The 26,379-nt window shown below is 27.9% G+C and overlaps 1 protein-coding gene across 2 annotated transcripts; it reads left to right on the top strand.

The window, feature by feature from the left end:
* On the top strand, positions 1 to 24,469 carry LOC123293436 (synaptosomal-associated protein 25). Of its 2 annotated transcripts, none has more exons than XM_044874259.1 (7): positions 1 to 118; positions 13,004 to 13,112; positions 13,225 to 13,266; positions 22,658 to 22,706; positions 23,200 to 23,317; positions 23,701 to 23,829; positions 24,149 to 24,469. In XM_044874259.1, the coding sequence occupies exons 2-7, from the start codon at positions 13,011 to 13,013 to the stop codon at positions 24,354 to 24,356; spliced, it is 648 nt and encodes a 215-aa protein (XP_044730194.1). In that variant the 5' UTR covers positions 1 to 118; positions 13,004 to 13,010; the 3' UTR covers positions 24,357 to 24,469. The 2 variants fall into 2 exon arrangements, with proteins under 2 accessions (XP_044730194.1, XP_044730195.1); XM_044874260.1 differs by lacking the exon at positions 22,658 to 22,706 and adding an exon at positions 17,643 to 17,691.
* Positions 24,470 to 26,379: the final 1,910 nt, after the last annotated feature.

The raw sequence follows: 26,379 nt of genomic DNA, 5'->3' as shown, positions 1-26,379 counted from the left end.
CAAGTTGTGTGCTACACCGTCTATGATCTTCAATAAACGTCAGTCAATAAGTGTGTGCTGTTAGTCACTTTTGACAACCCCAATTTTCTGATTTATTTTTGTAAATAAATTAACACAGGTAAGTGAAACAATTTGAAAAATACTTGTAAATTTAAATAATAATAATTATTGTAAAAAAATTTAATAAAATAATTGGGTGGGGTTTATGTTATTACATGAATGTAAGTTTTTTTTGCTGAGATATTCCATCCGATATTTTTAATTGAATAATTCGTTTTACTTTGCTTTTATATTATTGAATATAAGATATTCAAATTGTATTTAATTCATTATAATATTTCTTTAGTTTGTTTTTTAAATTATAAACATTTCTATATGTTATAGCGGTAGGCAATATTGATTTTTAGTAGTGTCTGCATTTGCCACATTCAACCCGGAACTTTATATACGGATAATCAGTTTTTTAACAGTATATTGTTGTACATGTATGATTGTTTTAAACATGAAACATTTAACATGGTTCCCACCCACGCGTATTTGTACATAAATTAACTTTTTAAAAATTTAAAAAAATCGAATTATTATTGTATAAAGCCCGTCTAAGGAAAAAAATAAAGTTTCAATTGAACATATTAATTTAAATTTCAATAGTACAATAGTACAAGTATCTATTTGTGTGGCTGATATGAAAATTTTATTGATTTTGTTAGGCTATTTTTTAAGGGAACAATATTTTGAATATAATTAATGATAGTAATTAACAATGTCCTTGAAAATATATATCTTAATTATTAAAAGAAATGAGATAATGAAAAGAATACATCATTCATGATCATAAATAATCTTAGATTATTTTACAACACTTATATTTTAGCAAGGTTTATCTTTTCTTGTAGTGAAGATTTGTAGTAGATACTAGAAAGAATTGATTTTGGGAAATGCGAAATTTGGAAGTTCTGAGGTTTTACTTTGGATTTTTTAAGAATTTGTTAAAACTCAATTTTTTAGCTATTTTTAATTAAATTTTTTTTTGGTATTAGATTTATAAATTACTTGAATTAAGATTTTTACTTCTCGGAGGTGTCACATTGGGTACATTGTATAACCCTTTCTGAACACAGCGGGTTTTATAATATTAAATTGCTTAAAAAAAAGTAACTTTTCGAAAAGACACCATTACATTATAGTACCGCAGCTGTGTTAGGATGAATGACCATGAGTGTTTTCTAGCGGATTTTAGATATGCAATAAATATGCAGTTATGCGCTTCCTACAATTAATTTAAAATTTTCAACGACTTTAGCTCGTAAGAGTAGCGCTAAGGCATCTTACAAAATTTCCTGGCAAATTGTAGAAAAACGTTAGTATTGTGTCACCAAGTGTTTCTCACATAAAACCAATGAAAATTGGTTCATTTCGATATAAAAAATTTGAAATATATACAGGTCGCTGATACCGGTGCGTTTAAAAAAATATATTCGTTGTGTGCGTAGTCATGGTAGGGACAATAAAATCGATGCCAGCGCTTTAAGTGAAAAATTTTGGAGTTAAAAGGGGCTGTTATGACTAATTTGCAATTCTTTACATGTTAATGTAATAGAAATGTCAAATTAAAATTATTGAAAAACACGAATTAATTTAACTTAATGCATTAAAAATTGTGAAAATAAGAAATCAAATTGAACAAATATTATTTTTCAAATGTAAATTATCATAATTATTTATTTAAATTTGTGAGACAAGAATATTAAATTTTAAATATAAGTTTTAAATGCAATCCATACAATTATATATGCATCCATACAATTCTATAATTAAAGTAGTGTATCGTTACCATGGAAACGAAACTCACGCACGGAGCGAATATATAAAAAATACTATAGTCTCAAGTTTTTGGCGCTTAGAAATATGATGATAAGAACAAAATTCTGATCTAGTTGTTCATAAAATTACCTAATTAGTCCATTTCCGTTTCCGCCAATCTGTTCGTTTGGAAACACGATAACTCAAAAACGGAAACAGATGTCGAGCTGAAATTGTTATACCGTTCTCAAGACTATAAAAACTACGGTTTACAAGATAGTTTCTACTTGGGCCCGTAGAAACCATCTAGTAAACCGTATAAGATAATCTCTAATGATCCCATTTGCAGAGCCTGAATGAAGGATGACGAAACTTCCATACATGTTATTTGCACCTGCAGGGCATCAGATTCAGAATATTCGAATCGGAAACCATGGATCAACCAATCCTGGGAGAGATCCCGACGGAAAAGATGTGGGCTTTCTGCGTGGCGCCTGGCCTCGACAGAATCCTAGAGCTTTATCCGTTTTTAATAGCGCCTATAATGAAGACGTCTTGCGTTCGGATGACAGTTCTCAAGGAGGGCACAGAGGACTATTGGTCTAGGTACCCACTTGCGGTACCCCTCTTTTTATTATTATTATTACTGATTTTTAGGTCCCTTGGCCCAATTTTAGGGTCTTATTTAGTCATGGTTAAATGATAAAATGTTACCAATTATGTTTAAACTTTTTTTAAAAACTCGACTATTTTTTAAACGAGATAGAAAGTCATTATTTGTGTCTAAAATTATCACAATACACCTATCGTTTTACACATTCAAGAGAAAACACTTCACTATTTGTGTTACATATTTTCTACTTTGTAATAGTTTTATCTTACAATGTCGTGTACATTTTTTTAAGTATTTAATGTAAAAATAATTACCATATTCAAGTTCTTTTAATCGGGCTCAAAAAACTTAGCTTTTTTATTGTTTTCGAAGTTATATATAACTGTAAAGTTTCAGAAAATTTCAATTCTCATTTCCGCAAGAATTGTGATAGGGGGGCATCCATAAATTACGTGAACATTTTATATTCAATTTAGACTCCTCCCCCCTTAGGCGAGATTTTGTGAAATTTATTGGACTCTTCCCCTCGTACATGGAATTTTTTATATAAAAATTTTTGCTGAATGCATACGTTTATAAGCTGCATTTTTTCTACTCTCAAAATAAGCAATTTTAATAATAGTCATGAGTTTTTTTAAGCGGGCAAAGTGAAAACAAAATAATATTTTTTTATTATCTGTAAAATAATTTGTATTTTTTTAAAGTTGACGTGAGATGCCCCCGACCCTTTTGAGCTCTGCAGTCTAGTTATGCAGTCTGCAGTCCAGTTATTCAGTCTTTTTGCGCTGTTGCAAAATACCAAAGACATAGAGACTGGACTGAGTGTCCCCTATTCAGCTGTATAGTAACTACGGGCAAGAAACATGAGAGATAAATCGATGTACGGACAATAGTCGTCTCTTTCTAGAATTTCTACAGACATATAGAAAAGAGACAGTTATTGGTCGCACAGTTGCTTTGTCTTTTTCTACAGAACGGTCAATTTTTTGCGGGTATTACTCAGTCCATTATCTAAGGCATTGTAAAATACGGATAAATGTACCTGGTTATATCGAATTCTAGAAAATTGGGAATGTAGGAAATATTAACTACTTCCTGACTGTATTTTGTTAAAACCTACGAGTTATTTGTTAAATACGTAGAGTATCTGACAAAATCGTCTCTGAATCCGCGCTTTTTCATATATATTTCTTCGGAATAGGGTATTCTACTATATTTAAAAAAAATACTTCAAAATGATGATTTTGCTAATAAAAAAGCAATCAAAAATTTATTTCGGAAAAATACACTCGTTTTCTTGTCAAAAACTTAAATTTAAAACCTTTTTTAAACTGTCAAAAACGCGGGCATCCAATTTGATGACGTAATATCGGTATCATTATACGAAATAACACTGATAAATTTGACAGATATATTCATAGACAACTAATTATAATAAATATAAATATTGATTATCTATGGATTTATTATACAAAACTGTCTACACTGAACTAACTGATGATCTATGGTACATACCGATATGACATCACATTTTTAATTTTAATATTATAAAAGAAAAATGTGCTTTATGACTCGAAATCAGAATATTTAAGTATATTTTTACATAAATTATAACTTTTTTTAAATTTCATAATTTATTTTTCACTACCGAAAGTACCCTATTATTAATCATTGTTTTAATATGTTATAAAAATAAACAAAATTCCCGCTATTTATAAAAATAGTAAATCCCCGCCTAAGTGTGGTAAATCATGTTTACAAATAAACAGACAATGAGATTTTAAAACTATTATTATTGATCTTCATTCAGCTGCATTTATAATGCATGAAAGCATGGCAATGTATTTTACATGCATAGCATTGCATTCATGAGTTTTTAACAATAATATTCAACTCACGAACAAATAGGAATATTAAATTTTTGTTTACAATAGGAAAAACTAAATGATAATCTCTCATCTTTTATTAACATTTATGTATAGAAGCTTTTGAATAAGTTGAAAATAAAGCAGATGTTTTCATTTAATTTTCATATTGATAAATTTTTATTTAAAGAAAATTAAATCATACATATTAAATGAAACAGTTATGGCGTCATTTTGTAAATTTTATAATAATTTAGCGGTAAAAATTTATAATAATTCAAGTTTAGTCACGTAGTACGTCAACATAATCTAACCCAAATCTCTGAGGTGAAGTTAGAAGTATAAGATGATAAAATGGGAAGAAGATTTTTTCTTAGACGGATAGTTACTTCATAAAAATGAAATAAAATACACAAAAATAAAGACTATAAAAGAAAGTTTTACCATTTTTTAAAAAGAATTTAGAAAACAAAATTGGCTCCGAAATTCAAAAAGTACTTCTAACTCACTATTACGTTAAAATACAATTTTTAAACTAGTGAAAACAAATAATTGACTGAGTTAATTGTTTAAATGCCATGTATAGACAATGTTGACCCCATTAATTGTAATTTTTCGCACTGTCGCTGCCTGGATTCGAACCCGCAACCTAAGCCTAAGTAGTCAACCGGTCAAAGACTAACGCCTTAGACCGCTCGTCCATTTAGGTTCAATTGTTTTTTATGAAATGAAATGCCATAAAATTTTCGTTTGCAATAATACACTTATAAGTAAATTGCAGCAAGATATCGTAAAAACCATGTTAAATTTGATGCTAGTCATGGTTTCCTATTCAAACTCATTTATTTTGCGTCTATGGTTTCTAAGAAACCCGTACAGTACTATTTAAAGATCGCGAATTTTGCTTAGTTTACGAGATATTTGGAAAAAAACCAAAAGAGATACTTTTTCACCCCTATCTGCAATTTCCACCCTCATATTTAATATCACTCTGCGGATTTTCTTCTTTAATAACTCATTAAACAATACCTGCAATAAAAACTTTCTATATGACATAATCAATAGACTATTAGTAAATTGTCTGAGTAATTAAAAGGTAAAAAACTAACTGCGATTTTTCAAAAAAAAAAAGGAAAATTTAAAATCAATGAACATACAGCTGTTATGTGAAAATTAATTGTACCGAAGAATTATCATGACAATACAACAAATACAACATGGTATTTTAATATGCTAACACTATACTGGCCGTGGGAGGTTTTCTACTGACAGATCTAATTTAAAACACTCGATAACGGCACTGTCAGATAATTTACATTGTTATCAATATTGTATTTTTTATGTAGTACATTTACCAGCTAAGTTCAAGTGACTTTGAATGTTAAGGTAATATCTGACAGACAATGTCAATGTTTCCGATTTCTATAATTAAAAAGAACGCGAATAGAATTGATGTGTTTTTCGAATATCTCATGAAAAATCTGTTCAATTTTTATTTTTAATTATTCTTCAATTATATTACAAATATCGCTGTAAGTTTATACAGAGTGTTTATCTATAATAACAATAAGAGAATAAAGCAATTAATTAAGCTACAGCATGCACATATTGCCCATCAAACTAACGTAATGGAAGTCATTCTTGTGTGGACATTTTATGAGCTCTCTTTTGCAAAAAGTGTCGTTACGGCTTATGCTTCTTTACGTCTCGTACTACGTTAATTTTTCATCTATTTTATTTTACACCACCATGAAAAGCTGTTATTATTTTCATTACGATCTAGTATAAGAAACGCAATCAAAGGTGCTTTCTCAGCGCTATCATTCAGCCATACCAGCCATTCTTTCTGGGTAGTGACTTAAACTAACATTTTCGCATTTTTCCAGCTTAGTTAAATTGTATTTGTTTTCGGAACCCAAAACTATATACTCTTTGATCGAGTACAGTTCCCGTTTTTAACCTCCGGCTTTAAAAAAAGAGTGTTATAATTTTGACCGCTATGTGTGTGTGTCTGTCTGCCTGTGGCATCATAGCGTCTAAACGAATGAACCGATTTTGATTTTTTTGGAAGGTAATTTAATGGAATGTTCTTAGCTATGTTTTAAGCTCGAGTTTAGGGTTCCATACCGGAAAAAACTAAAAAATTGGCGATAATCTTTAAGATCAGCCGAGCTTGGAAAAGGCTTTAAATAAAAAGATAATTTAATAGGGAGTGTTCTTAGATATGTTTCAAGTGCAAGGTTAGGATTCCGTACCCGAAAAATTTGTCAGTTGTTTTTTAAATTTTGTCAATTTCACTTGTTCATCATGCCTACGAATTTGTATTTTTTGTTTGGTTATTGGAGTAGTAAGCATGAACTATTATTATAGCATAGGATGACACATAATACATTATCTCTTACTTCAGCCAAATTAATGTAAATGGACTTATTTTGTAGATCTTTACGAGAGGAACAAATTCTATAGCCGTGACCTCTGCTAATGGATTTTTATTCCCAAGCAAATTTTGAAAGCCCGAAAAGCTATTATTTCCACCCTTATTATCTAGAAATAGCTTAGGAAATACTGTTTGAACATGACATGTAATTTGGGGGGGGGGCGGGGCAGTTTTCACATCTAGGGAAAAATATATTGAATCTTAACTAACATTTTTGCATATATCCAGCTGACTTAATTATAGAAGTCAATAGCTCAGACTAATATTATGTTCTATGAACCATTATTGTTCTAATGGGGGTGCGTGTGTTTCGTAAAACTACAATATCAAATATGTCAAATTTTTTTAAATAATTGTATGAATGATGGAATAAAATTATTTCATTAAAATAGAATGTGTTAGATATCTACATACAAGCGTTTATTTTTATTTTTAAACTGTTAACATGCAATATATTTAACATTATCTTTCGTTAGGGGTTGTTTTTGTGTTAAAAATCTTACGCTTTTATTATGATAATAAATTTTCCTATGTAAAACACCGGAGACTTGTAAAAATATCGGCGCCGCGTCGACAGAAATAAAACAGTAATAGGCAATTAAATACGTGAAATATTTATGTTGTTGTCTTAATTTATCTGAGTCAAATTGCAACAAAATCTTTATTAACTGATTTTAGTCCTTAATGTCATACCCAAAATAAAATAAAATCGCTCGATTGTAAGTTGAAGAGATTTTGCGAAATTTCATAATCGGTCTGTACAAAACAAATAGTGCATTTACTTTGAAGGGAAATACGTTAATATACTATTAGATTACAACTTTGATGTTAAAAAAAATTTAAGGAACGTTAAAACTATTTTCGATTGGAAACATTATTTTAATTTATTTTTGTTTGTTTCGCCTTTAATACATTTGTGTCTACTAGAAAACTTTTTCTCAAACTTCGAAATCGATTAAGAAAATTGTTTATAAACTTTTTCAACACACTAGATTTTAAACATTATTTAAAGCTTAGTTACTACTTTTCCACATTTGATGGTATTTTCCGGCTTATTTATTGCACTATAGTGGCTATATAGTATCTAGTGAAAATATAATTATTAACTGATGGAATGAGAAACTCATAAAATAACATGTTGTGTTTTTTTTTTAAAAGTTTGGCGAGACAAATTTGTAGCATAAAAACCCCTGCTGCGAGTATTTCTTTTATGCGATACACTTATTAGTTGATATTTCTTTGAATGAATATTATTAGTAATTTCACTAAAATAAAGCTGTTGATAACAGAATTCTCAACAAAAATTTTATCTACAAAACTCAAAATTTTCAATATTGCGATAATATTTAGAAATGTTATGTGCTTTAAGAAAAACTGTGATCTTTTTGCAACGAACGTCGTAAATTCGTTTCCGGATATTTCAAATATGACAAAAATTTCTGAAAATGTTTGCTCAACTTAAATTTTAACTTAAAGTAAATTCGTTTAAAGTGTTTCGATTCCAAAAAAAAATTTTGTGTGTCAATTATTGAGTATTTAATACGTCTTTTGTATAAATTTCAAGTCGCTTCTCAGTACAGTTTACGATAAGGCTTCTTCATAGATAAGGCATGACTTATGTTGATTAAAATGAGTACAGGGTGGATCATAAAGTACACAAGAATTAAATTTTTTCAAACTATTTTTAAATATTTAATTTTTCAATTTTAAAATAATAGCTTTTGACATTTCAGTTTTCAATGAGTACGTGAATATGATATAAGCGAGTGTAGAACTGCTCCAGATTTTTTATACTGTTTTAGGAAAAATTAGGTTTATTACACGTTTTTCTATAGAAACATTTTTGATGAGCCATCCTATGTATTTTCAATATGAATAATACTTTATTTATACTGTATGACTTGTATTCATGCTTGTAATATTTGTCTAATTTGTTGTCTAATATCATTGGAATTTTTGTTCTTCCGTTTATGAACTTCGTTTAATATATAATCAGGTATAAGATTTTTTAAGAGGCTGGCAAATGTGGACCAACTCAAAATAAATTGAAATTTTGAAATCGTTATTATATTAATTTAAAATTAAGTACAGAATTGCGCAAAAATTTGGTAGGTGATACTGCTCTATCGAACAAACGAAACTCATATCCCGGCATTTGTACTAGTTTTCGAAAAATTTGAGTATTTTCTAGAAAACTTTTTTTTTTGTTTTGTTTTGTTTTTTTTTTTTTTTTCATAAATTTTTCATAAGGCTCGCTAGTTAAAGCTACCTACATAGTTTCACCTCCCTTCTATACCAAAGCGCTTGTTGATACCAAATTTTATTCAAATCGAACTTAAATTACGACCGCTAGAGAGTTTACAGACACATAACTTTAACTATGGTCATTTTTGACATCTATTTGTTAGGATCGATGAACATTTGAAGAAATTTTTTCAAAATTCCATCATCAGTACAAAAGCAATAACTCCATTAGCTTCGGAAATTCGCTAAAAAGGTTACCTTGAATATGCATCTCGGTTCATATGATTAAACTAGCAAGTACCCGCCCGCTTCGCTGAACAATTTCAACTTTAAAAGCAAAGACTATTGCATTTAGCCTTCACTTCCTTTGCTCTCACTTATACCCCTTTTGTACACTTTATTTTAAATCCAGCTTTATTTTAGTAGTATAGTTTGTTTGAAATAAGCCCCAGTATAACAACTCCCTTTAATGGTTGTTTCGAATTAACAAACACTATAAGAAGTTGTGTAAAAAAATTGTTGACGTTCATCTACTTTTTTTATGTATATACATTTGAAGTTTACGACGAAAAATATTTTACAGGGATTAAACCCCACCCTGTCACTGTCATATACTCTATGGTTTGTGATAGTAACGTTTATAGTGGTTAAATAAATAATACGTGGAGGAAGTTTTATTTACATCATGTTGACTTGTGCAGATACTGTAGACAATGAAGTATTTAAAGTTGTAATTCTATGGAACAATATGACTTTATATGGGACCCGACTCAAAATGTTCGGATGCGTTTGTAGATCAAAGTCTTATTGATTAGAAGTGTGCTCTTACTATGCGCACGCACGCGCGCGCTTAGCAGTTCGCCCAAGGTAATTCTGCTGAAAAATTATGAATTTTAGGAAAACAGTTATTATTGGATTTTATATTTTAGGACATTCAATGTATTCAACGTGTCTGAGATACAAGTGATGAAAAAACCAAAACCTAATTTTAATGAAAATTTGATATTATCGAAATTAACGGTTTTTGTGTTATTTCGATCAAATATTTGACTTGAAACTTGTTGTATCTTATATTTTGGATGATTATAAACAATTTTTGTCTCTTGACTTTTTTTTCTTCACCTCACCGTTTGTGAGATATAAGCGTTATTCAAAAAATCACTGACAAATTTTTAGCTTAAAATTCGCATTTTTTCTCTATAACGTTTATATCTCAAAAATGGTGAGGTGAGGGGAAAAGAGTCAAGAGACAAAAATTGTTTAAAATCATACAAAATATGAAATTTAACAAGTATTTGATCGAAATCACAGTAACCGTTATGTTAATTTTAACAATATCAAATTTTCATCAAAATTAGATTTTGATTTTTTCAATCACTTGTACCTCAAAAACGGTGAGTTTTAGAAAAAAATGACACGTGATAAAAAATGCTTAGAATACCCTAAAATATAAGATCCAACAACTGTTTTCTCAAATTTCATGATTTTGTCAGCAGAATTAGCTTGGTCGAACTTCTAAGCGTGTGCGTTCGTGGGTATGGTAAAAGCACACTTTCTAATGAGTATGACTTTGATCTTCGCACTCATTCGAACATTTTGAGCCCGGTGTCCATAATAGGTCATATTGTTCCATAGAATTTCAACCTTTTGATCTTTTTTCGGCTTTATTTCTTACAGTAAGAAGTATAATTTTGATTGTGATAAATAAAAAAATTTATGAACATTGCATAAGATTAACCTTTCTTCCTTCTTTATTACTCGGAATTAAATATTGTAGAATGTATTAAAAAACAAGATGAAGATAATGATTCATTTGTACGATATTTATATACAATGTGGGTAATTATTGTTACGCCAACGTTGATTCTCGGCAGTAGTTGAAATAAAAATTTAAATAGAAAATAAGTTTTAATAATTCAAGTTTTTAAAACGAACTAAAATGTTAAAAAGTGTGGGGTACTCTTCACTGAGGCCCGGGCCTCACGGGTCTAGGAGTAAATCCATCACTATACATAGATGGTTGTGAATTGATAAGATTCTTCTAGTTATTGATTTATTGTGCCTAATTCCATACCACTCCATCTATTAATTTTAAGAGCTTGGATTATCAAATTAATATAACTCGAAAATAATTGATTTCTGGATCTATGTTTATATAATTTTTTTCTTCTTTTGTCGTCCCGAATCATCTTCCGAACAGAAATAGGTAAATTTCGAAACATTCTGTATAGAATTTTGTTTAGAGTATCGATTGTATTTAAATATCATTCAATTATTGTTCAATAAGGTTGACTTGATTGTTAACAATAAAGTTATACTTGTTCATGATCTCCACGATAATATTATGATGAAATATTATGTATGGGCTATGGTTATTTTATAGACAAGCATTGATTATTATTATTATAAAATTGACCTTAATTTATAATCCGAAAATAGATTAAAAAGTTACTAAATTATAGGTAATTTAATACTTCTCTAACCTACTGTTTTGCATTTATAGTTTTCATTTATCAAATATGGTCAAGTGTGAATCGAGCTTGCGTAATGAAACATTTGTATCGTTATATTGATAGCACGGCCTGGTACGGATTTGATTTACGACTTTGTTTATGTCATATAAATATGTATAACATTGATATCCTTTTTATCCGAGCATCTTTCGTAAGAAAAGATGTATTAAAATTTTATCATTATCTACAGTAAAAAATGGAGGAAATAACTTTTTACGTTGAGAAGAAAATTGAAGTACTTGGCATTTTGTTACACCTTGCGTATACAGAGTGTTAGAGAAGTAACGGAACATCAGAAGAACTTAAAAAGATAATGAAATTGTACTAAGTTACGAGTAATGAATTTGAGATTTAGCTTGACTTTTAAAGTCATTAAAGATTTAACTTTTGCACATAATTATTTACAGAAAGGGCAAAACACTAAGTTGAGAAATTGTTTCGTGATTAATCGAGTGTTACAATCCATGAGAATCTTTGTTAGAACATTTTTAATACTAAGGTTCTACACACACAATTCAGATTTAGATTGCAAATCAGTTGCATTAACCAAAAATTGTACCCGTGTATATAAGCCATAATACTAATAAGCACTGTAATGCTCATATTATCAAAATATTATTGGAACGAAGTTTTAGAACGAAGTTCCTTAACTGCGGCTTGCCATGGTGAGCAAATTGGCAAAAACCGTCACGTAACAAAATGAGATATGCTTTGTGTGTGTGTTTGTGTGTCATACCAATGGTAAACACGATAATTTATATTTATTAATTTTAACCACGATATTGTATTATTTTTATTTATTATAGTACCCGAATTTTGTATTTTTGTACTATTTATATCCAAAACTAGTTATGGATACATATACATAACTATTTTTGGATGGAAATAGTACAAAAATGGGAAAATTCGTGGACTATAATTATGTGCATCTTGGAACCCTACCTACCTGACACTACAGAACTACAGATTGCCTATATGGATTTATTTAACGTTTACATTTGTTTATCTACAGCTACGTAAGGAACTTTGTTCCTAACGGGGGTCCCACGGCCTCAGTCTTTTTTATATTTATTATGTATATTTTTAAATGGCCCAGAAAATTTTGAGATTCCTGTATAAGCTACCAAATCAATATCAACAATAAACTATGTATTTATTTATTTACATTGAGAATGAAACACAACAGGGGTCAACTCATTCATCGAATCATATAAGTGTCTATAAAATGTAGTATTTGCAACTGCACTAGCTTTAGCAGCTATCAATTTCTTAACTTATTACTTTTGCATAAACATCCAAATAATACAGTTTTCTGTATAGCCTAGTCAACAAGTTCAACAAGAAAAATTAACTGAACATATGAAACATTTTTTTTTTAAATAGCCTTCTCCCAAAATTTTCCGAATTGATTATGAAAATCCTGACTTCGAGAGAAACTACAACCCCCGAAATCGCTCAATATTTTATTTGAAATAAAATTTCAGTATGAATAAATATAATTGATAAAATATATTTTCTATTTTTTTAGCAACAAGATGCCGGCTGCAAAGCAAGCTGCAGAGCCAGCAGAGCCTGCAAATGTTCCAAAAACAGAGTTACAGCTATTACAATGTAAAGCACAAGAAGCGACCGATGAAGTACGTAATTTTAAAAAAATATAACGTTTTTTAAATCCAGAGTGCAAAAATATAATAATTTTCATTGATTTGAGAAAATTTTTAAATAAAATAACAAAATTACTTTTTTCAGTCGTTGGACAGTACACGTCGTATGCTTGCATTATGTGAAGAGGTAATGTGTCATTTATCATGATTTTAATTAAATTTTTTTGCATATAAAAGAGAGATGTATTTAGTAGTAGTTAGAAGTAATTTTTTACAAGCCTTTAAAATTTTTTAATAAATTGCAATAAAAAATATTATTTAAAAATTGGTTTTAAAACAAATGAATCTTGTTTTTAAATTGTTTTCATGCAGTTATGGTGGGAATATTGTTATTGGGGTTATTCGAAAAAGAAAAGACAATGGATAATAATAATTAGTGAATTTTTTGCATTTTGTAGTTGTAGATAAATAATTTTTTTTTAGTACACTGAAAATATGGATAGATCTTAACTTAAACGGAAGCAATTTTAACGTATTTTGGTTTGAAATCATCCTCTTTGTAACATGGTAAAGATTCTTCTAGGTAATTTTGAAAATATAGAAAGAAAAAAAAAAGAGGAAAATAAAATTTAAAGAATTGAATTATATTTTGAATAAACATGATCTCTTGGTCAGATCACAATTAGTCCTTCTAAATTCTAATTTTCAAACAAATTTAGCTAAAATTTATTAAAAATTTCCCCGTTCATATTTGCATAATCAGAAGGGGAATAAAGCATGTCGAAACAAGCAGTTTATTATTTGTCCGGAAACGGCACACACGGTAAGGAACATGTATCGCGTGACAGCACCTTTAGAAGCAGTGCATAGTTTTCGATTTATGTCGAATGTGTGGAATTCAGAAAATATGCTTCGAATAAAAGTTTTCAGTATTTTTAGGATGAATGTTTATGTTTCGAGTATCTCCAACTGGCTATTCTAACTGTTTCTCCTAAAAATATTTACATTTTGCTTGTTTGAATTTTTTTTTCAAAAATTCAAAGAGGGTTGTCTCTGATTACATTTATCTCATATTAAATACTCCCACTTTCTAATTTCCATGTTCAAAGTTACTTCAAAACAGAAAATGCTGAAATTGCTTCTGGGTGAGATCGATTCATGATTGAATACTATTTTCAGTACACTATTTTTAAAATTTTTTTGATTAATCAACTTTATTTTACTAGGTGAAATATTAACCCTTTCACTGTTAATTAAATGTCAACAGTATGTGTGTAAAAAAATAAAAATAATGTATTTCACAAATTCAATAAAAATAAAAAATAAACATTTAACACTTGGTCATATATCATGTCCAAAATGCGCACCATATGAAAACTCACATAATAAACATATCAAGATGTATTATTACACACGACTCTCCATACAAATTAAAAATGAGAATTTATAAAAATATATAAAATAAATAATAAAAAGGAACGTAACGAATTGATGGTAAAGAATTATTTACAATCTTTATATTTGTCACGAATCTTGTTATGAAAAATATTTTTTAGATTGTAATTACAGTATTTTAGTACAGGCTCTTAGCTGAACATAACGAATTTTACGGTCTATTCCGAAAGAAAGTATGAAATTTGATTTGTTTGCACCTTTTTCATGCATACTCTTCAAAATATATGTGGAAACATACTTTTGTTTCTTTAAAATTCATCTCACTCTAGATAATGAAAAATTGTTAAATAAACGTTTTAGAAAATCGAGTTTGAAAACCTATAAAAATGACATTTCAATCCATATCGATGGAAAATTTAATAGCACGTTTAGAAAAGGAGTTGAATAAGACAAATTTATTTTCGTCTTCTTCAACAGAATGAATTTTTAGGTTAGAGCTGTCAGATAAATTAACTATTTCAAGGTACTCGTATGAAAAGTTCTAGACTTACTATTTAGTCCCAAAAAATTCGATTGGGCACATTACAAATTCTTGAATTTCTAGCCTGACCCGATAATTTTAACTTACGCTTCTATTATCAAATATTTGCAAATAAAAACAGCACATTCCTTCATGATTTGAGGAGCTGATAATTCTCTCAGCCTCTGAAATTGAGGAGCTGATAAATGAAATTATCAACGGAAAGGTGGTAAAACACATATGGTTAGGCTCTATAGCCTAAGTGTGTCCTTCGTGGACAGCCAATATAACCTAACCTAACCTTCATGATTTGTACGTGTTTAGGAGCAAGACAAAGTTTTAAGAAGATAAAATTCCTGACTTTATGATGACTCCAAATACTTGTTGTGAATTCAAGGCAACATTACCAATCCAAACTATTTTGCTCGAAAATAATTCAATAAACAATTTTTCGAAGTAAACGCGAGTTGTAAATTATCGGATTAGGTTAAAATTAATCAATTTGTTATTAATGGCGTATAAGTCTTTGCCAATTATCCTTTTTGGATCTAAGTAACGTTCTAATAAAATATATTTTCATGCTTTCTTCTAGAATGATTCGTCTTTGTAGCTTCGGCTTAGTACTATTGTGAATAGTTCTTTCGGTCGTTGTAATAATATAATGATTACATAATAAAACATGTTATTAAAATACATGTATACATAATAGTTAAGGGGTTAATTATTGAAAGATAAATAAAAAACAATACAATTGAAGCTAGTCTGCGCCGTAGGTTGCCATTACTCAACGCTTGCATTTCACTTATAAATATTTATATACAAGTAGTCCAAATCAATAATCAATTCAATCAATCAATTATTTTAACACTAGAACATTTTTTTAATAAAATCATTATTATTGGTTCGTACGTTTCATGAGACTTAACATTTTAAACTGAGTAAAAATTATACAGAGAGGTAAATTCACTGTGTGTAAGCGCTGTGTAGTGAGAGAAATATAATTCAAGGATTAAAAAGCAGTATAGGTTATGAAGATTAATATTAGGGGGAGTAACAATCTTTTATCTAGATTTTTTTTAAAGTTATGGTTAAGTTTAAAGAAGTTATAGTTATGGTTAAGTTCAATTTGTTGTCATATTATTAATTGTTATTTAACATTATGATTTTAAGAAATAAGTTATATTTCTTTTTTTGTGGTATTTTCTAGAAGCCTTTAAGTGAACTTACAATTGATATTATTCTTTGTTAAAACTACCGGAAATTATTAAATAAAACACAATTTTCACGCTATGAGCTCTGTAGCTTTTGAAGTCAGCCTCCTTTGGTGTAACGTACTTATTAGCTACAGTTTTTCAACACATTGAAAATGTTTTGTATGCGTTCAGTTGGATATAGCATTCAGCTTTTTCATAGATTTTTGTTTAACGGTCTTGATTGGCTCAAAACGGATACACGTAGATGCAACTTTACTTTGCGGGAATGAAAATGTCAAGTTAGACGCTAATATGGTATTTTTTAAATGGGTTTTTGTCTTAAAATTGATAACAGTAGCCGTAATGCACTTCCATGTGATGGGATATTATTTTTGGGTTAAAATCTTGTCTTTTTTCGAGAATTTTCTCATGTACAACAGTACTATGCCCAAATCTAAGCCTTGTACTGCTCTTTAGTCAGTGGTTTTGAAAAAACTGACTCACACATAATATTTACTGCAAATTCGTTCGATTATTTTGCTCTATTGCAACACCTACCAGCCATTCAATCTCAAGCATATCTAATTATGGTAAGCTACCAAATAAAAGAACATATTTTTTTATCAATTTATTTTTTCTGATCATGTATGGCTCCTCAGACCATCTTGCGGAAGTACATAATATTTGATTCTGAATAAATATGTGATGAGATAATTTTACCAAAAAAACTGTAAAAAAATTACTGTTCTATAATTGAATTTACTGAATTTACTTTATACTGTTCTATAGCGGAATATTCGATTCAGAATAAATATTTAATGAGAAAAATTCTACCAAACAACTCTGCATTATTACTAACTTAGTAGTCAACTACATAAATAAGCATAAAATGAATGAAGATTTGTTTTCTAACAAGTCAAAAAAAAAAAAAAATTGAACGATTTAACCAACAAAATCTTAAATTTAACTATTAATATATAAAAATCTAGATAAATATTATTAATTGTGTATTAATTCATATAAATAATTGTTTTAAACATTTTTCTCTCGCATTTATAATATTCTCATTTGTCTCCGTTTTACATACACATAAATGTTTTACTCTTTCTAATTTTAAATTTTCTTCTTTCCAATATTTTAATTTTCCTTTTTTTTTGTTAAACATACTTCTTCTTAGAAAAAAAAAACATCTACTGCTCTTTTTACTATTAATTTGCTCAGTTTGAAATGCTCACAATATTTCGATTTTATTTTCTGAAATTTTAATTTTCTATTTTTTTGAAAAATTGCATGCTTTATTTTCTTTATGCATTCAAGAAAATACATTCACAATAAATTCATTTCACGCATGTTGAATTAAAAACATTTTTTCTTACCATATACATTCAACTTAAAAATATATCACTAACACAACATTTTTATACTAACATTGTGTTCTGTTTCGGGCTGCGACAGAGCAAGGAAGCTGGCATACGTACTCTGGTCGCGCTTGACGATCAGGGAGGTGAGTTTAAACTTACTCTAACAAATTTACTCGAGTTCAACTATCAAAAAAAAAATAATTTCATTACTTTTTAAGATGGGAATACATTTATTATTACTACATATTTTTATTTTCACTTGTTTATTTGGTTTTACACTTTGTGGATTTTAAATATTATTAATTCAGTATATGGCTATCTTCACTAGAAAATTCAATCTTAAACTTGAAATGATTGTAATTCTAGTTCGAAAGTTAAATATTTACAGTTTTTTTCTTGCATTTTAAAACAGATTCCTGCCATTACCACATAATGGAACTTCTTCATTTTCAAAAGTTATGATTTATAAATTATTCTTGGTGAATGTAGCCAATTTAAAATATTTTATTTATAATTTTTGTATCGATGTCTTCATGTTTGGAATTTTTACCACTATTTTTTTATACCAAATAATCCTCGAGTTTTTCGGTGTCTAAGTACCTATCGATAAAAATATTATATGACTTTAAAGATGCGAAAATATTTATTAGGTTCGATTCGAATATGAACTTTTTTTGGGAAAAGGCATAACTTAGAAAAAAAGGTTTGTCAAGAGAAAGATCAAACCTTAATAAATTTCTAATTTCTAGTCACCCAAGGCCACTTTTTTCTGTGAACCCGGTCTATAACTTGGCATGTTTACTGTTTCTTAAGACGGAGTTATTTTATTGTTGTAGTAACGCAAGTCGAAGAGTCTTAGAGTAACTACAAGCTTAAGATAATTTTTTAATTGGTTCTGGAGTCACCACGGCAAGAATGTCAATTCTTAAAAAATTAAACTGTTTGTTAAATCAAAATTTGGATGTCAATAGTACCGTGCATATCCTTCAAAATTTGTATTATTTTAAAGTTACTGATGAATGATTAAAATGTAGTTTTTCCAATTACTAAATCGAACCACGTGTGCCTGGCACGCGAAATTAATATAAGGAAATATAAGCAGCGCAATGCTATTGACCTACGAATACGGTGAATCCGGGTTGCTTAAATTAATCCTTAGCTATCGATTTAAGCCAAAAGGATCCACTCTATAGGCATGCGCTCCAATGATTTGGCGATCCTTTACATTTTCATAATATTAATTAAGCATGCACGGTGTATTCGGCTTGATTTGTAAACAAAAAAAATTCTTTTATATTTTCTATGTTCGAAAAGTACGATTGAATATACTCTAATCATTAATCAGTACCTCTTAAATCATACAAATCGACACCAAGATTCTGTTAGTGGTTATCGATCTTTTCGGAGTTACTTGCAAATGTAAGAATTTACAATCATAAATTTGCGAAATTATTAATATCTCTCCCTTGAAATTTCTTGTTCTCGAAATATCTATAATATAAAAATTGATCCGGGGGTCATCCATAATCATATCTTTAATATTTAGAATCCTTTAAACGAACATGAGATTGACACGGTAAATTAGATAGCTTGGCTTGGACAGGGAAGCGCTATTTAACATACAAGTACCACTATCAAAAATATACAAGGCCTATTCTCGTAGACTAATTAAACTTTATCTTTCTAAAAAACTGTCGAAATAATAAAAAACACAAAATTCGATGAAATGTTAAATTATTCCCCAAAACTTTACGAAAATTAATGAGAAAAATAGATGTAATAAATCAGCAATTAACAAATCAAATATCACATGGAACTCACGTAAATAAAACAAAAGTTGTGTTCTTTACTTAGAAAAAAGAACTTTATATGTTCGCAAAGATATATAGTATGTAACGGAAATTTTGTTTACAATGTTGTATATTGTATACCCTAGCGTTCAAATTCCATGTTTAATATATGTAATTTATTTACGCACATTAATACGGAAGCGTTTCCATAAAAATATGATGAATTATTATTTATTAATTTATGTTAATAAAAATTGCAACTAATGGCGTCCACTAGAAAAAGTTTCTTAAGCGCAAAAACATACCTTGTATATTTTTTATTCATGAGTTTTGCTCCAAAAATGAAGAAATCGATTAACAATTAACTTAATTATCTTAAATAAAATAAAAATCCACAAAAAATATTTCAAAATAATTTTTTTCAACATTATTTATTTATTTGTTTGATTTACACTTGTATTATTTTGATTACATTAAATTTTTGTTTTTTTCATTACAATTAACATTTTTTTACAGATAAAAATATATTTGAAATATTTTCCACATAAAAAATATTATACAAATTTTATTTGACCGCTTAAGCTCTGTTTGCCAAATAAATACATAAATGGCAACATAATTTTTTATTTTCAAAATGTACCTATATTTAAAACGCTATAATTACTAACTTTAGGAAAACAATATTAACATATTTTTAATTTTATAAATAAATTGGATAAAATAACTTTATTTTAAAATAAAAATGTACAAACAACGTTTACAGACAACAGTGTCACAATTTTTACCACAGTATATCAACGATAATTACCTACCTAATAAACTCCACATCAGTCAACTATTTTACTTATAACTACTTATAAAAATTTACTTGAAATTCAATTTAGTAAATATTTATTATTACCTTTATTAAGTTCACTACTTTTTTTTCCTAATAAAGATGTTTCACTTCAGGAGAAAAGGACAATATTTTCATATTTTATATTCAGCATTACAAAATGGAAATGTTTTTAAAAAAGAGCAACACAATGGGTCTTAGGCCTCGGATTGAGTGTTGGAATTGTCGACCAAGCTCTTACACCTAACCAAACGTAAATAAAGTTTATGAATCCAAAATGAATGGTGTAAAAGCTAGCGACAAAACGGTAATAATTTTCAATATTTTAGGAATATTTATTTATTCTCAGCTATAATTTATCATAAATTTATCTAATGGAAAATTAAATCGCAATGGATCTTAATCTGACTGCAAAATAAACGGAAAAAATACAAACTGTAGTTTCCGCGAAAAAAAGTTGCCAAGGGACTTTGGCACAAAAAGATAATTTAATTCAAAATGAGCCTCAATTGTATAGCTCCTGTTCTAATACATATTATGGACTGAAATTTATACGAATTTAAATTTTGGTAGTCTTTAAACTTCTCTCCAAATATCAATCACAAATACAGTTAAGTTTTTGTTAAAAAATATTTTCTTCTTAAGTGTCTTATAATGGCTGCTACGTAGCATTCAGAAGCCTGTTTAAAGGAAATTGTTCCCCCCGAACGCTTCTGATTTGACTCTTATTACTGTTTACTTGATATTTATCTTCCTTAAGGTAATTTTATTGGAAAACAGATTGTAGTAGTCGTCAAAGTTTATCTAATAATGCTCCGATACTTTTGTGTCATTTCTGGTGAGCGGTAAGCGTATTAATAGATCAAGTTTTCATATTTTATCGCGAACTTTCAGTCAATAAAGCGATATCATTGCATATTAAAATTTATTGTTCAGTGTCTGCGAAACCAGTTGGCACATATTACGTGGTCCGACTAAACTAAATAAAATATTGAAATTTTCTCCTATAAAAAACATTTCTAAAAACACAACATTTATTAAAGTCTTTGATTCTGTTTAGAAATTGTTAAATTTTTTTATTCGTTGCTAATTTTGTAGTTAATTTTCTTCTGAGTTCACTTTGAAAATTTCTCATCCTTTAGAAAACTACAACTTTTGATATAAACATTACAATTTTTCCAATTTATTAAAATGCACCATTTATATAAATTCTTTTCAAGTGAAAAACAGCTTTTCAAAAATTTTTTTCAGAAAATATCAAAGAACATTTTCTTTAAAATTAAACCCAACTTGTTTGCAAATAATATTTCCTAAAACCAGTAAAATGAAATTTTCTTAATTAAATCAAAATATTAATTGGCTATCTGCTATATCATTCTGAGATCCCATTTAAAAAGTTTTTTCTGGTAATTATTTTAGAATTTGAAAAGAAAATATGAACAAAAATTTCGTGATCAAATTTTCTAAAAACCAAAAATAACGATGGTTTAGTGAAAGATAAAAAGTAGTAATAAAAAAATAACAGATTTTCAATTATTGCCCATTTTTATACTAACATCATGCAGTAGAATTTTATTCTGTACTAATTTTCTATTAATAATTTAAAAAATAAAGTATAACAACAAAATATATGAAAATATTGTAAAATACGTAAAAAAAATACTAGTTTAATTCTAACATTCCCGGAAACTAATATGGTTGAAGGAAATATACTGATAAGTGTGGACACTTGTGGTCCTTCGAGCCGGATCAGTATAGGAAACGTAAAAAAGCAGCTCCTAAATCAGTACTTATTTCTTACGGCTTTGAAAACTTAAGGTGAATTTTATGCATACTATCGTGTCATGTTTCGCACACTATCGTGCCATGGATCGCGAAATTGTAACTATTCCAGAAAGTTTCTTAAGTCAATTAAACAGATAATAAATAAATAAATTACAAATCGTAGTTGTTTTTCTCTTTAAAAGAAAATTAACAAAATTATTAAATTATAATTTAATTAAGATAATAAAAATATTTGCTTAAATTGAATTACAACAAGAAACAACAACACTGACTGGGCAGCATCCCGTGAAATGCGTTTTATCAACTGTTTACAAATTAATCAACGAGAATACTGTAGCATTGAAAGGGTTAATTCAATTACTAACAACGGAGATTTTCAGTCTTCAAAATCTACTAATATTTATATTTTATTTTCATAATTTTCTTTTAAAAATATTTTATTGCATTTTAAATATTCAAAATATTAAAATTAATTTAAAAAAAAAGAATATTAAAAAAAAATTATATTATTTAAATAAGTTAAATTTAAAATGCATTAAAATATAATTTTGATATTTCACATTTTTATTAATTAATAAAACATTTATAAAATTGGACATTTTTTTAGTTAATTTGTGTATGTTAAAAAATTGACCTATGAAAGAGGGTGATTTTCTAATTCTACAGTTTGACTGATGTGTTCTCTGGTGTGTTTTATAGAGTCACGAGGTCGGAATGAAAACTCTAGTGATGCTGGATGAGCAAGGAGGTATTGTAAATGTGTACAACAACGCACTCCAAATATTTTATAAAATGCCAACAATAATTCATTCACAATTAATATTAATTGAAATTAAAATTTTCGAAATGTATTTTATTTTATTTTGTTCAAATTAATCAATATATTTTTAATTTTATTTTTTCACATAAATTTCTGATTGATGGCATTTTATTTAGTAATAGGATGGCTTAGATTTCATATTAGTTTAAATATTGTGGTGTAAAAATAAAGTATTTTAGAGTAAAGCAAGGCAAACAGAGCTCAACCTGGTGTAACATATTTTTTTCGATAAAAAAATAGTAAATGGATTTTATTCAAGTTTTTTTTTTACTCTATGTTTTGATTTCATTAATTTCATAATTGATGTTTTTCTTTATTTTAATCATTCTTGGAAAGGTTTAAGTTTATTTAGTAATTAGAAAATGACTTCTATTTAATTTTTGGATATTAATAGTTAATTTTTTCATTTTTTTAAAAATAGAACAACTGGATAGAATTGAAGAAGGTATGGATCAAATTAATGCAGACATGAAAGAAGCTGAAAAAAATTTAACTGGAATGGAAAAATGTTGTGGATTATGTGTATTACCTTGTCAAAAGTGGGTTATTTAATTTTAAGATAAATCTACTCTAATATTACTTGTAGCTTTTAGCTTGCACAACAGTTTAGTATGGTGAAAAGTTCTGATCAGGTTTTCTGACCAAATTCACTTTGAGTTATGAGTTACACAGTCATACTGTTTGCATTTGTATCGCTTGAGAAAATCCTAAAATTTTTGATTTCTCATTTTAATAACAGCGAAATTATATCAATTTTCTCATAATTATGATAGTTAACAAAAGTCCAATGAATTTTGTTCTCAGTCGTGGAATACTCACCATTTTGATCACTACTCTGATAAAGCGTACAAACGACTACCTTACAGTAGTCAAATTGCATGTTTAAGCTAAACTAATCGATTTTTTATAATTCTTTTTTCAGAGGTGCATCATTTAAGGAAGATGAAGGCACATGGAAAGGCAATGATGATGGAAAAGTAGTAAATAATCAACCACAAAGAGTGATGGATGAACGAAATGGACTTGGACCACAAGGTGGATATATTGGACGGTATGTATTTATCTTATTTTCAACAAAAATTTACAGGTCATTATTAATTAAATTGAAACTTAGATAATGAAAAAATAAAAATCGTACTTTTATTAAAGTTTGTAGTAAGCCCGATGTAGTAGTTTCATTGTAAAACTGAATTTTATCCCTAAAACGGTCATTAACTATTTATATATAAATATGTATAACTCTTAAAAAGTTCTTAAAGAACGGTCGCTTCTTATGGATTCTGAACGAGCGGCATCAATTTAACTCTTATTTTCTTTTTTTTATTGTTTTAATTTTTGTAGTAAATAAATTTTTAATTTACCTATTTCAGAATCACAAACGATGCACGTGAAGATGAAATGGAAGAGAATATGGGACAAGTAAACACAATGATTGGTAATTTACGTAATATGGCATTAGACATGGGATCTGAATTAGAGAATCAAAACAGACAAATTGATCGTATCAATCGTAAAGGAGAATCGAATGAAACACGAATAGCTGTTGCTAATCAACGAGCACATGATTTGCTTAAATAAATTTTACATACCCCTACGTATGTTTACTATTGTATTTATTTGAACAACAACCAACATTTGCATATAGAAATTATGTCTTACATACTATATAGGCAATGTTACTATATATTTTTTTAAGTTGTATTTTAATCATTTTGTGAAAAATCATATTATTTGTAATTTATTAAAATTTTGATGATAATAATTGATATTTTATAAAAAATAAAAAGAAATCATAAAAATACAGATAAAATGCTTTAAGCACAAATACTTAATTGAGTTTATGTAAATGTCGGTCATACTTATATAATTATTCAAAATGCATACAAATATTTACTACCATTTGTTTACAGATATTTCCATAATTTTAATTTATTTTGTAACTGAACCATTCTCATTTAAGAAAAGTCCAAGAATAATGGACCTTGATTCTTTTCATTTTAAACTAGAACTTCTTAAGTCAGATTAATTGGATTAAAATTTGGATAATTAGACACTCAGGGTATTTATATTATGAAATTTTTTCAAATCATGCATCTTCAAATTTTGAAAGATCTTTGATTTTTTTTTGAAAGACCGAGAATGGCTTCTTAAATTTTAACAAAAACCTTAAAGCATATTTTGAAAGTAAAAGAAAACTATATACATCTAAAAAAAATTTTTGATCGACAAATATTCTATTAATCAAAATAAATGAAAGGAATCAGTTTCTAAAATAGAATTGCTCAGTCAAACAACAATACTATTTAATTTATATTAATAATACTTAATTAAGTAAGGTAAGTCAATATTAGTGATAAATAACAAAATGATAATGTAGATATTACTTAAAAAATTAACATTATAATATACATAAAATTTAGCATGTTTTGAGATTCTGCTGATATTTTTAAAGTTATTATAAAATACTTTGCAGATAAAAGATATTACATGAAGATGCTTCTTTGATAAGGAAATAAATACTACTTTTAATTAAATTCACCTACTTAAAACTTAGATACGGGCGCAAGTTGTATCGACAGAATGACGTTGGGTAGCAAAATTTTGATTCGAAGAAAAAAAATTGTAATTGTTACATTTTTATTGAATAGTGTAAAGAAATTGAATTGGTAAGAAAAATGATAATTCGACAAATACAAAAATTACATGCCCGAGGCTAAAACCCATAAAAAACTATTGTTTTTGTATCTCATTAGACAAGTAAAATCTTAAAGAAATTAATTGATATTAGCTTGATAGAAATAGAATTAAGCTACGCGTTCGGCAACATAAATATTGAATAGTCAGGCGTATTAATGGGGAACATTTTATAAAGTTTCTGAATAAAAGATAGGGACATTGAACTATAAATTTGTGTACTGTTTTTTAATCAAGCTAAGAACATTTCTTTTATGTCTGTGAAATCATACCTGTTCTTTTATTTGCTTTAATCAGGGATTATTGATTGCCTTATTTGTGATTTCCATTGAGTCTCTATATGACAATGTCGGTATAATTACATCAACCAGGCTATCTAGTGCGCCCCAAGCTCTTACATCCATCAAACAAACAAAAATATTATTTATAAATTTTATTATAACTGTATTGTCATGTAAAATCAATGATTACATATCGCACTGTGAATTAGGTAAAAATAATTGATTACAAATAATGGAATATAATATTACTGCAAAGTAAAAATATTTACTAATATTTACTTATCTTATACTTAAAAGAAAACTTAAAAAAATTGTATATCTAACTAATTAATTTATCAACATTGTGATAATTTTTAAATAATAGTAAATAACTAAAATAATATGAACATAAAAATACTATACGTGATATTCCCAAAATAGTTCCGTAGCTAAAAAAAATACTTTAACAACAAAATTTTCCCTTTTGACATCACATGTATATTATATATATTCTCCTTTGTCTGAGATATAAATGGGATCATTTAAAAACCATTTTGAAAATGTGACCAAAAACCTTAATTAATTAATTTCAGCCTTTGTAATGTTAAAATAGTTGTTCAAACTTTCAATGTCTTCAGGAAAAGAAC

The sequence above is a fragment of the Chrysoperla carnea genome, chromosome 2 (genome assembly GCF_905475395.1).
Source record: "Chrysoperla carnea chromosome 2, inChrCarn1.1, whole genome shotgun sequence".
In the NCBI taxonomy this organism is placed as follows: Eukaryota; Metazoa; Arthropoda; class Insecta; order Neuroptera; family Chrysopidae; genus Chrysoperla; species Chrysoperla carnea.
Note: the sequence above shows the minus strand (reverse complement) of the source record. Positions and strands in the feature narration are given on the sequence as shown.